At 33.4% G+C, this 13408-nt stretch overlaps 2 protein-coding genes across 2 annotated transcripts; one reads left to right on the top strand and one right to left on the bottom strand.

Annotated features, from left to right (window-relative positions):
• The first annotated feature begins 251 nt into the window (after positions 1–251).
• Positions 252–2781, top strand: LOC133033072 (uncharacterized). The gene is made up of 3 exons (XM_061107631.1): positions 252–460; positions 641–885; positions 2445–2781. Exons 1-3 carry the CDS (start codon positions 299–301, stop codon positions 2779–2781), a joined length of 744 nt encoding a protein of 247 aa, XP_060963614.1. The 5' UTR covers positions 252–298.
• An 8089-nt stretch (positions 2782–10870) lies between these two features.
• On the bottom strand, positions 10871–13408 carry LOC133033053 (uncharacterized). The gene is made up of 2 exons (XM_061107599.1): positions 12370–13408; positions 10871–12248 (listed from the first exon to the last, which is right to left on the bottom strand). The coding sequence occupies exons 1-2, from the start codon at positions 13243–13245 to the stop codon at positions 11856–11858; spliced, it is 1269 nt and encodes a 422-aa protein (XP_060963582.1). The 5' UTR covers positions 13246–13408; the 3' UTR covers positions 10871–11855.

Raw genomic sequence — 13408 nt, 5'->3', positions numbered from 1 at the left:
ATATTAAATTAATATAATTGGTTAAATGCATGTATATATATATATATATTATGTTATTAGCTGAGTGATTAATTATAGATCGATTCTTTGGTTAATAATATTTGACATTAAAGAAAGATATGCCATTGATTCGATCTTGATGGCCACGGATGACGCCGTATACACAGTGGACGTGGTAATTAATAGCTAGCTAGGGTTTAATTAAATTCACACATATATATATAATGAAAAATATTATGTATATATAAAATCTAAACCCCATATCAAAATTTCAAAGTTTTCATTTTAGAAAAAAGAAATGGAGAAAAGAATTATTGATTATATGTTAGTGCCATTGGGACTACTGGCTATGGTGGTTTACCATTGTTGGCTTCTCTACAGAGTTAGAAACCACCCGAACACCACCGTCATTGGTGTTAATGCCATCTACCGACGGTTTTGGATCCGCGCTATGATGGAGGTAAACAAATAATAAAAATAAAAAGATAAAAAAAATCGCTTTCATATGTGCTTGGATATTTTCTATACGTTTTATAAAAGATAAACTTAGACCTCCTGATCATTACAAATATTGAAGAGATATAATATGGAAAAAAAATATGAACAACAAAATTACAATTATTTATTGTTTTAATGGTAGGATGTGAAAAAAAATGGAATGGTTTCGGTTGAGACATTGAGAAACAATATGATGGCTTCGACGCTTTTGGCGTCGATGGCTATTATGTTGAGTTCTTTAATCGCGGTGTTAATGGCTGATGGTGGCCGAAACAAAACCGAGTTGTTTGTTTTCGGAAATAAAAGTGAGGCCAGCTTATCTGTCAAGTACTTTTCTATATTGGCTTGCTTCTTAGCTTCCTTCTTGTTCAATGTCCAATCTATAAGGTATTTATTTTCTTTGTTTAATTGCTTATTATAATAATATATTGTAATTATATCTATATATAGTTTAATTTGATCTTAATTAGTATATTGTGACAATCAAATTAAAGTTTCACTGCATAAAATATCAAATTTGTTAGTCAGTTTTGGTCAAGTTAATTTGAGAGAAATGTTCACCCGCGTCCAATTATAATAATCGTGTGAAAATAGCCAACTTCTAACCTGCGCCCAAATAAGGAAGGAATAAGAAAAAATAACTCATCTAATGACTTGGGCGAGTTTAATTAAGGTGGCGTTTGGTTGGAGGTAATGAAATGGAATGGAATGGAAAGGAAACAATTTTCATTTTATTCATTTGTTTGGTTACATTTTAAAGTATTGGAATGACATTCTAATGGAATGCTCTTTCCACTATTTTGGTGGAATGACTATTCCATTTTAAAGAGAAAGGAATGACCATTCCAATGTAACAAGAAAAAAAATTTAATTATTTTTTTATCAATTTTTTTTTTATACATTTTAAATTTTATTCCATTCCTATTCCTATTCCCATTCCCATTTCTATTCCTATATTTTCATTCCTCCTAACCAAACGCCTCCTAAAAGAAGAAATTACACATTTTACGAGTTTTTATACAATATTTATAAAAATATGTTTTTTGTTTTTTTATTATATATTATTTTCAAAAAATTACTTTGCCAAAAAAAATTAAGAAAAATAGTTAAAGGTAACCAGTTTGGTTGGAATGGAATGGAAAGGAAACAATTAATTTTATTCTATTCATTTGTTTGGTTGTATTTTAAAGTATTGGAATGACATTTTAATGGAATGCTCTTGCCACCATTTTGGTGGAATGACTATTCCATTTTAAAAAAGAAGGAAAGACCATTCCAATGTAACAAGAGAAAAAATTTAATGATTTTTTTATTAATTTTTTTAGGGAAACATACAAAAATACTGGAATTTTGGTTAACTTTTACAAAAATACTGTCACACGGAGAAGTTTTCAAAAATACTGTGTTTTTATAAAACACTAGTAAATCACAAAACACTTAAAACAACAGTAGAACAACTAAAAAACACTAGTAGAACACCAGTGAAAATTTAACACAGTATACTGCAGTATGAAACTTATAAAAAAACACAGTAAAAAAGTAAAAAATACCGCCTGACAGTATTTTTGTAAAAAAATGATAAAAGTTAGTATACCATGTAAATTTCCCATTTTTTTAATGCATTTTAAATTTTATTCCATTCCTATATTTTTATTTCTCCCAACCAAACGCCCTTAGGGTATACCAATCACCTTTTCATAACTAGTTGTACTTTATATTGTTTTCCATAATTTTTTATAAAATTATTCTCATAAAACAACTTTTTTTTTTAAATAAAAAAAAAAGGAACATTTTTGTAAACTTACCCCTTAAAAACTATAAAAATAAAATTCTCAAAGTTAAAATGAGATGTCTCGAATAGTCGAAATAGTCGAATGTTATTATTGTTTTAATTTGGTAATTATTCATAAGCATATAAATGTTTTTTTTTTGTTTTGTTATTATAGGTACTTTAACCAAGCAAGTATTCTAATCAATGTACCATACAAGAAGAAATCACAAGATGATCAACACCAACAATTGACAATTGATTTTGTAGAGAGAAATGTTCATAGGGGAAGTTTTTTTTGGTCTCTAGGGTTACGTACTTTCTACTTCTCTTTCACTCTTTTCTTATGGATATTTGGTCCTCTTCCCATGTTTGTTTCTAGTTTGATTTTGGTTCTCATGCTCTATTTCTTGGATGTTACCTTCGAATCTGCTCGAGTTGTTGATGTTTCTGACGACAACAATAATTACGCGAAACGTGAGGAACTAGGGATGATTCGGATGAGACCAATTTAAATGTTATTTTTTTTTGGTTAGGTTAACCTATAATATGAAACTCTATTATTGTGTAACATTCCAAGTTAAAAGTAGTAACATATTTCACTATTAATCTTCTTGACTATATAATTTAGTTATAGTTTAATTAATTAATTAAGGCGTTGTTCGGTAACCATTATAATTAATTGATTGATTTTCTGTTTATTTAATTAAAAATTAAGAACAAATTAAAAAAGTTTCTTCATTTGAATTGGAAAAAACAAAAATTAATTAAATTTTTTGCCTAACAAGATCACCTAAGCTTTTAGTTATTTTGTATCTTCTATGTATAATCACTTTAATGTAACCTATTTAATATTTTGTTTGACATGTGTTTTAATTAATTTTGCTAAATAATTATGTTTAATGGTTGTTAATATTTTTAGGTATAAACCGACTTGTATGGCCAATTAATTTCTAATATTTCATTTCTTTTACTCTATTCGGTCGATCAATTTTAGGTTGTAGTTCTACCGATTCTTATTTGTCAATAGTATAATTTGCCTTTTCGAAGGGTCGAGATGGGGTGAGGCCCATTCGATAGTAATAAATCTTGTCTCGGCCATCCGAGATAGATTTTGTCTCGACCTTAATTCGAGAAGTCACCCGTCTTGATCGTCCGAGTCGGGTTTGACTTTGTCCAATCCGAGGTAAGATTTATCTCATCTCGGATCTATCAAGAACTTCCCCTTCTACGATGTGTATATATGCTTTATTCTAAGGGATAATTACATACTGAAATTTTTAACTTTTTTACTTTTATATTGTGGGGTGGAATTTTTTTCAAAAATACTGTGTAAGTTATATACTGTGTATTGTGTTAAGTTTTCACTGTTGTTCTACTTTTATTTTTTAGTTGTTCCACTGTTGTTTTTAGTTGTTCTGTTTTGTGTTCTACTGGTGTTTTATAAAAATACAGTATTTTTGAAAAGATTTCCGTGTGACAGTATTTTTGTAAAAGTTAACCCAAATTTTAGTATTTTTGTAAGTTTCCCTATTCTAATCCAATTCGAGATGGTCTTATCTCAGCCTAACCCATGTTATGTACTCACCTCGATCATTTGAAGTAGATTGCTTCCTATGGGCCTTAGAGATGACACATCTGGAGCCTGTTCTGTTTTGGTCTTTTATCTTACTTGTTTGTTGGGCCTTCCTCCTCTCCTCTTCCTTTTTTAGTGGAGGAAATTACACTCTATACTCTTTTTATATTGTCCTCTTTTATTTTTACCTTCTTTTTTAAAATCTATCATTTTTACCTCTTTTTTTTAAACATTGTACCAATTTTGTCCCTGTCACTTTAAGGTACTCTCCATGTGATTCTCTTATGTAAGGGTATTTTGGGTACAATACATATAAAAAAAGGTATGTTTCAAATAAATATAAAATTAGAGGTAAATTTGATTAATTGATGAATAAAAGAGGCATTTTTCAACTTACCTCTTTTTAGTTGGCCCTTAATTGGGCTGGTCTCGACTCGATCACCCAGAGCGAGTATTGTCTCAATCGCCATGGATGAGTCTTATGTCCAATCCTTAATGGGCTTATCTTATATAGGCCTTCCTCATTTTAATCTATGTGGGCTTTTTACTGGTCCATCAATTTTTCTCCCAAACACTATTCCCCAGTTTCTTTTATGTTTTTCATATAAGAAACTAGGGTTGTACATCGGTTGGTTTGGGCGGTTTATCCTATATATTTTCTAACCCAATCTAAAGTTCGGGTTGCTAAAATTTAAGTGCAACCTGCCCAATGTAAAAAAAAAATCTATAAACCGACCAACGGTTTGGGCGGTTTGATCGGTTAACCCGCCCAAACCGGCCAAACTTTTTTTTTTAGTTTTAAAGTCAAAATCAATAAAAATTAAAAAGATAAATTAAAAAAATCATATTCCACCAAAATACAACACTATATATATGACTTTTAAAACTAATAATTAAGTACATAACTTTATATAATTATATATTTAATCATTTATGTTATATAATAAAAACTAAAAAGTTTAAAAAAAAAAAAATTAAAGGTGCAAAATCGGGTTGGTCGGATTGGTCGGTTTAATTGGGCGGGTTGGACCTATTTTTAACCCGCCCAATTAACAGATTGGGCAGTTTGTAATTTTTTCGGGTTATTTCGGTTTGTAATTTTTATCGGTTTTTTCGGTTCGGTTTGGACGGGTTATTCGATTTGGGCGGTTTACAAATTTTTTTTTTTACAACGAAACTAGTTAATAGTTATAATCTAAGGAAAGAGAAAATCATTATTGCCTTCTCGCTAGTGCCACTACTTGTCTTATCATCATTCATTTTAAACTCAAAATTGGCAGTTTGTAATGAGTGATTGATTTGGCCTTAAAAGTTATTTTAATTTATGGCGACGCCTTGGTGCATGTTTGGTATTATTTTCTGTTTTTGGTTTTTAAAAAATTATTTTTAGAAATGACAACAAAAAATAGTTTTTGAAGTTTTTAAAAACAATTCATGTTTGGTTAGTGTTTTTTTAAAACAATATTGACCAAAAGTAAATTAGTTTTTAAAACAGAAAACAACATTTTGTTGTTTTCAAAATTCTTGTTTTTTGTAACTTTGTTTTCTGAAAACTGTTTTCAAAAAATAAGGCCAAACAAGCCAAATTGTTTTCAAAAAATAATTTTCTGTTATTAAAAACAAAAAACAGTTTTTTAGTTATGATGCCAAACATGCACTTGGGTTTCACAACTTACTCCTATTATCGGTGGCGTACATACATATATATTGAGATCCCTCTTTCTCTTTTGAAAACTGGGTGCACGCACACACACACACATATTTTTGATATGTTTATAAAATTTAAAAATTTATTTATTTTATTATTATTTTTAACAATTAATATTAGGGAAAAAAACAGGAATATTCTAAAAAGGGAAAAATATTACAACAATACTGTGGGCCGGCCCAATGAACATTTGTACAGCCCAAAATGAAAATATTACAAAAATACCACTTGCCCTTACCTTCAGCCGCACGTCACAAACGGAGAGGATGAATGAAGCTCCATCGATGCAGTCGGCCACGCAACCAGAATGAAACTAGATCGAACGTAAAACAACTGTAAATCCCGTCGAATTTCAATAGGAAACGAACAAATCCAACGATCTAAACAGATTTTTTTTTTAAAAAAAAGAGCAGGACAACCGTGGAGAAACTGAAATTTAACATTTGATTTCGGTTTTTATAGTGCAATATCACTCAAACGAGCGTCGAAAATTCAGATTGAAGCAATGTAAATCTGTATTGAACAGATCTGGAGCTCCCCCTCAAATCCAAAAAAAAAAGGTATGAACTGAAATTTTTTTTCAACAATGATACACGGCATTTTTAGTTGCATTCTGGTTGATTCACTGGTGTGCAACAGGAAATTCATATGGTAAAACCAATAAACAAGAACTGATTCTGATTAAGGAACCAAGGGATACTAATAACGTATTTTAATTTTTTTTGCGTTGGCTTACAGTTGCATTATCGTTTGAAAATGGTTTAGAAATCATGAAGAAGTGTCAAATGACAAGTACCAAGAGCTAGCATATATACAAGGTAAGATTTATGTTAATGGTAGCAAATTAGTTTTATAATAGTTGTAAATCGATCTGATTCGAATAAACATGACGAAAAATGACAATGAGTAAGAACTATGTAATTTTGGGGATAGAATTGTGGTGTTTAAGTTGGTTTACAGTTGCATAATCATTTAATAATAGTTTCATTACGTTTTTTTGCAGGAATTTATTGTGGAAAAGATAGAGGACAGAACAGTTTGAGAAATGGTTAGTTTCCCAAAATTTAAATGAAGTTTCTTAATAGTTTTATTCTCGTTTCTTTGTAGTTTATTAACAACCAAAAAATGGCAAAATCAGGAATCAGGACAGGAAATACAATGCTTGAACAAAGGAACAGAGATAGAAGTAAGTTTGTACTCTATTTCATAACAGAATCAAACCAGTTTTAAAATTCGTTGCCTCGGACTAATAACCATTGCAAAAACACAGGAAAGGAAAGACATTCCATTCCTAGTCTTCTACAATGGACAATTCGATGATCGAATGAATTATGAAAATTATGAAGCCAGTGGACACTACATTTCTGCCAATTGTAACTATGAAGATTTGCAACAGAAACTCAAAGATGCCCTGGAGTGCAACCAAGAAAATACTGTTTTACAACTGAAATATCAAGTGAAGGAAGGATACCAACCATTGAGGATAAAGAATGATCAAAGCCTGCATTTCTACATACAACTCAAACTGAAAGACCCCGACTTCACAACATACCCAATGTGTGTGAATGTCATCAACAACCCAACAACAACCATCGATGCATCATTTTTTGGAAATGACAATTCATTAATTACACATACAAGCGCCTTCCAACCAATCGAATACAATGCAACAACAACAGAAGACTCAACAAATCAACAACATATAATTGAAGCTACAGTACCGGAATTTGGGGGAGAAAGTTTTGACTTCATGGACTATGCAAAACTTGTGGCAGAGGAAATGGTTGAGCAACTGGAAAATAACAGAAAAAAAGAACCAGAAATCACAGATTATGACGAACTACTAATCACAGATCCGCATCATCCAGAAATAGAAGAAGCACAAATATACAAAGACAAAGAAACACTGCAGAGTGTGCTTGGTTTCTATGCAATTAGGAACAACTTCCAATTCAGAGTTAAAAAATCATGTGCAAGAACATACAAGATTTGTTGTTTGGATCCAAAATGCAAGTGGGCACTAACAGCATCCAGAAACGGGCCAACAAAGTCATTCATCATTCGAAAGTACGACAGAAAGATGATACACACTTGTGATCTAAACATCAGATTTGCCGACAAGAGACAAGCTACAACGAAATTGATTGGAAACTACATCAAGCCACGGTTCACCAACATAAAAACAACTCAAACGCCACAAGACATCAGAGGAGAAATTAAACACAAGTATGGGGTGAGAATGAACTACATGAAAGCATGGAGAAGCAAAGAGCACGCGCAAGAAGAATTACGAGGAAAAGCCAACGAATCATACGGAGTTGCTTTGCCGGTTTTTTGCACATGTTGCAAAAAACTAATCCCGGAACAATAGTGCACATGGAAACAGAGGATGACAACAGCTTCAAGTACTTGTTTGTCGCACTGGATGCATCAATAAAAGGATGGAAGAAATGCAAACCTATAATAGTTGTTGACGGAACTTTCCTTAAATCAACATATGGAGGTACATTGCTCTCTGCTTGTACACAGGATGCAAATGGGCACATTTTTCCACTAGCTTTTTCTGTTGTGGATTCAGAAAACAACAACTCATGGCAATGGTTTTTCACAAAAGTGAGAGAAACATATGGGATTAGAGAGGAACAGTGCTTGATCTCAGATAGACATGAGAGCATAAGTAAGGCAGCTTGTCAAGTATTTCCAGAAATCACACATTGCTATTGTGTATACCACCTGTTAAGCAACCTAAAAGCAACCTTCAAGAAGAATGCAAGCAAGCTGGATAAACCATTCTTCGCTGCAGCCAGAGCATACACAGAGAGGAAATTTGAATACCATATGAGCGAGTTGGACAGCTTGGACATCCGTGTAAGACCATATTTACAACAAGTTGGATACCACAAATGGTCAAGATACCACTGCAAAAACAACAGGTATTCAACTATGACTTCAAACATTGCTGAATCTCTAAATGCAGCAAACTTGGCAGCTAGAGAGCTACCAATCACAACACTGATGGAGTCATTGAGAGCATTGATTCAACAATGGACATACACAAACAGGAAAAAAGCACAGAAAACAACAACATTTTTAACACCTACAGCAGAGAAGAAATTAGTCGACAACTTTGTGGACTCACTGACAGAAAATGTAATGAAATGTTTAATATTTTAGTTGCATTATAGTTTCTTAATAGTTTGTTTGTCGTTGTTATACATATTAACAGTTTTACACTTAATCCGCAGGTAAAACCAATAAACGAGACCATGTTCGAAGTCATTGAACTAACCAGATCATGGGTCATCAACCTCAAGGAGAAAACATGCAGTTGCAACAGATTCCAACTTGATGAGTTACCGTGTGCTCATGCGCTTGCTGTTATAAAAGAGATGAACTTGAATGTTTACAACTACTGTTCGGGTTATTACACCACGCGAACATGGCTTGAAACATACAGCGGCTCAACATATCCGGTACACAATCACACAACTTGGGATGTGCCACAAAACATAAAAGATATCATTGTTCTGCCACCAAACCAAAAAATAAGATCTGGAAGACCAAGGAGACGAAGGTTTTTTATCTGAATGGGATACAAAAAAACATAACAGGTGCAGCAAATGTGGACAACACGGACACAATTGAAAGACATGCAACAATCAAGCAATAAAATAGATACATATGAAATATTTGAATTGTTTAATTTTGTGTGCAAATTCAAACAGGTTGATCTGTGATGTTCTAAATACATGGGATTTCATTTTTATGAAATTTGAAACAGTTTTTTAATAGTTTCAAAATCGTTTTGTTACAGTTGCGACCCTTTGTAAAATATTAAGTACCGGAATGACTTCTTCTTTACAGTTTTAAAGGCAGTCAGTCAATAATTGATAAAACATAACTTGAATAAAGGGAAAATGATTAATGGAATACGAAGAATAAAAATACATTCATCGCACAATTTAGGAAAAATAAAAACATAGTTTGTATTCAGTTGGTTAATAGTTTCTCCATAGTTGTGCGACCGTATATAAGAACTTGAACAATTAAAAAAAACAAACAACTTTAGGACATACAAACCTATACAATAAAGATATTATAAGGAGTAAATGTCAAATATCCTAAAAGTTTTAAACCAGGTACATAGTATAAAATCAAATATAATACCTACATTGAAACAACAACACTAAAAATTGTTTGGTAAGAGATTCAACAAATAACAGAAAAGAGCCACCAAATTAAAAGATCCTATTTCTTCAATTTAGATGCCTTAGAAGACTTGCTTCGCTTCTCATCCTCGCTGTCAATGCTTTCGTCAATTTTCCTTTGGCCGTACGAGAAGAAAAGTGAAGCAAGTCGGGTACGATAAACTTCGATGTCAAAGTCTGCAGGGACATCCTTTCCGTGGATAAAGAATTCAGCAAAGGCAGCAACATATGCCCGGCAATCACTATAAAAAACAGAAAGAAAAAGTAAACAGTTTAGAAACTAAAAAACAACATAAAAGAAACTTAAAAGAAACACTCACTTCTTCTGCTGAGACGCAAGACCACTAAGCTCCACGATTCTGAATGGAGCTGTAGGGTCAGAAACTGAGGCAGGAGCTTGTGCTCTATTCTTCCAGAACCCAAGTAAATCGAAAAACAAAGGCAGCAACACGGAATAAGCCTTCATCGCATTCCTAGCTGCGGCATTCATCTTCGCGGTCCTCAAAGAATTGTACAGAAACAACGTCCCTTCGTTCAAGTCAAGACGCCCAAAAACCCAATGACTTTTCCTTCTTAAATTGATGATGAATAGAACATGATCGGCTTCATACCAAGGCTTGGAACAGGGAATGCGCATACCTCAGATGTAATGCGCTATTGGGTGGGCAGCGTGAATGTGTGACATCTTAGTCTTCATTGACTTGGCCTTGTTATATTTGTGGTACAATGCTTGGATCGAATCATCAAACAGACAATCAGTAGTTGCGAAATTCAACGTCACAGCAGAAGAATATTTACCTTTTTTCCGAAGGTAATAGAATATGGTGTTCATATGCTGAGAAAAAAAACAACACAGAAACACAAATGAAAAGGTTGAACAACTGTAAAAAAACTGAAATGCAGTATCAAAACTAAAAAACATTTATAAAGCAACTGAAAACAAACTATCATAACTACAATATAAATTGGAAACTTTACCGAATCGTTCATAAACATGTCGCATGTGGCCAATGATAAAACCAAGTTTTATCCTCAACATAATCAACACCTAGCCTAAAACCCGGGGTAATTTTCTTTGCGCCGTCTTCATAACAATTATAATGTCTACAACAACAAAAAAACAGCAAAAAAAATAGCATTAAAACAGGAATAAAACTGAAAAAAAAAACATAACACAAAAACAGATTTAATAAAAACAGTCACCTAGGATGTTTAAGCAATCCTTCACCAATCCAAGCGTCAAATTTTGCCTCAATCTCGGTAGATACGGGATCAGCAAAAGCATCATTAAGAGCATAAAGGCCCTTCACATAAGTCACCATTTTGAAATCCCTATCATCCCCAGCTGATTGAGAACCTGAGGACATAAGCTCCATTGGAGTGCTCCCGACATCAGCAGACCCGAAGTCAACAAATGGAGATTTCAAGGCTGGAGCACGCTTCCTCTTATCCAACAGAGGTGTATCAGAGACCGTGTCCTCAGTTTCTTCATCAGTATGAAGGGCATCTGACTTTTCACCAACAACATCTGGATTGGGTGCGGGGACCTAAAAAAGAAAGAATGCATTAAAACAGTTGCAAAACATACTAGAAACTAATGAGCAACCAAAAAGAAACCTAGTTTTCTTGAAAACAATTAAAAGTAAACTTACATGGATTTTACCAACAGCCTCCAAGCCAGCCAACACAACTTGATCATCATCTATTTCAAGCTGGCTCAACCCATCAAAGAAATCGTCCCCCTTCAATCGAGACTCATCGCCCTTCGGCTTCTCAACATCCTTAACATTTTTATCACTCCTTCCAACAGCCTCAGATGGATTCACATCAGCAGAAGGAACAGCAGTAACAGCCTTGTCAGCATCATCAGCATCCCCACCAACTTTAACCAACTCACCACCATCGTCGGAGTTGGAATCAATATTTTCTGGATCAGGCAATTACTTCTCATCATCCTCGGCATCATCATCATCATCATCATCATCATCATCATCATCATCATCATCATCATCATCATCATCATCAGCATCATCATTAGAATCTTGAGTTACTAATTCATCCGATGACTTTCCCTGTATCAACCAACATAAATGAAACTTAAATAAAACAGTAAAGAAACTTTAAAAAAAAAATATAAAAAAACCTAAACAATAAAATAAGAATAAATACCTCATCAGAAGGACGACGATGAATGGCATTAACCTTCTCCTGGATATCCTTAATTACAGTCATTACAGATTTGAAATTAAAATCAACAAAACACCTCAATGAAATGAAGTCCTCGGCCAATGATGATTGATTCGAAATGAGCATCTCCAGCTTAGATTTCATCCAATCAATATCTGCTGAATCAGACTTCTTTGAAGATGACCCACCCTCGAAGGATTGCTTCGCTACACCACGATCATCAATAGATTCATCGAGAAATAAACCGTCAAGTTGAAGCTGCTGCCTCTCTTCATCAGTAGGACGCATGTTTTTTATCTTCAACTGAACAGCATAATCAAACATAATATGAAAAAAATTAAAACAATTGTAAAAACCAAAAAATAACAACATAAATACAACTGAAAAGAAACAGTAAAGAAACAGTAAATAAACTGTAAATTACCTTCTCCAAAGGTAAATCAAAAATCTTGCCCTTCAAGTCTCGAAGGGTTGGATTTTTGGTGACGATGGTGTTGCTCCAGTTCAGAATCCTGGGAATAGAAGATGAAACTCTCTTACAGAAAGAGTTCACCATTGCAGGACAGCATTCATAAAACCAAACCGTGAAAACCCAAGGACATCCCAATGCCCTATACCAGCCATCATATTGGCCTCCCTTCTCTGCCTTTCTATTTTTCATAATGATCCCATGCTCGATCCTACCTTTGAATGAGTCAATTGTCAATTCAAATGATTCCCTACCCCAACAATACTCATCCCACCGACCGCTATCAACTACATCTAGAACAAACCTAGACACTTCTTTGTCAGGAGTATTGCTAAGAAGAAAACACTGAATGAAATACAAAACAGCCATTTTCAAACCAATAGACTCATCCAAACCCCACCGACTACCCAAAAAAGCATCCTCGATGGCTTTGTGGTCAATAGTTTTTACACCACGGAAACATGTTTCTACCAATTGATTTGTTTCCTGTGAAAACAACAACTTGTTGCAATCACCGAAACAATCTAAACCAGAAATCAGGTAAAATTCTTCGGCACTAAACCGTATGCAACGACCAGCAACCTTAGCCCAAAACTCTTTAGGATTGGGCTGTAAAACTTTCCTTAGTAATAAACTATGTACGACTTGCGGATGAAAAACAAACTCAGGCATATCCAGAAAATGCCCAAACTGAGTTTGACGAAACAAAGAAAGTAAATTAACAGATAAAGTGTTCTTAATATTATCTATCACGGAATAAACACTGGTGCATACACACTTAGATCTGTAAAAATCAGAAGGACTAAATTTACAGTCCCAAACCTGCAACATAACGAAAATGGCCAAAATAAATTATAAATCCTGAATAAAACAGTATGAAAACTGTAATACAACTACAAACAAACTACAAACAAACTATCAATGACAAACAACTACACAGAAAAAAACAGTAAAGACCTGAAATCGTTTGGAAACATAAAAAAAACAGTAAACA

This window comes from Cannabis sativa, unplaced genomic scaffold (assembly GCF_029168945.1).
Source record: "Cannabis sativa cultivar Pink pepper isolate KNU-18-1 unplaced genomic scaffold, ASM2916894v1 Contig2, whole genome shotgun sequence".
Classification (NCBI taxonomy): domain Eukaryota; kingdom Viridiplantae; phylum Streptophyta; class Magnoliopsida; order Rosales; family Cannabaceae; genus Cannabis; species Cannabis sativa.
This window is presented reverse-complemented; position numbering and strand designations above follow the sequence as displayed.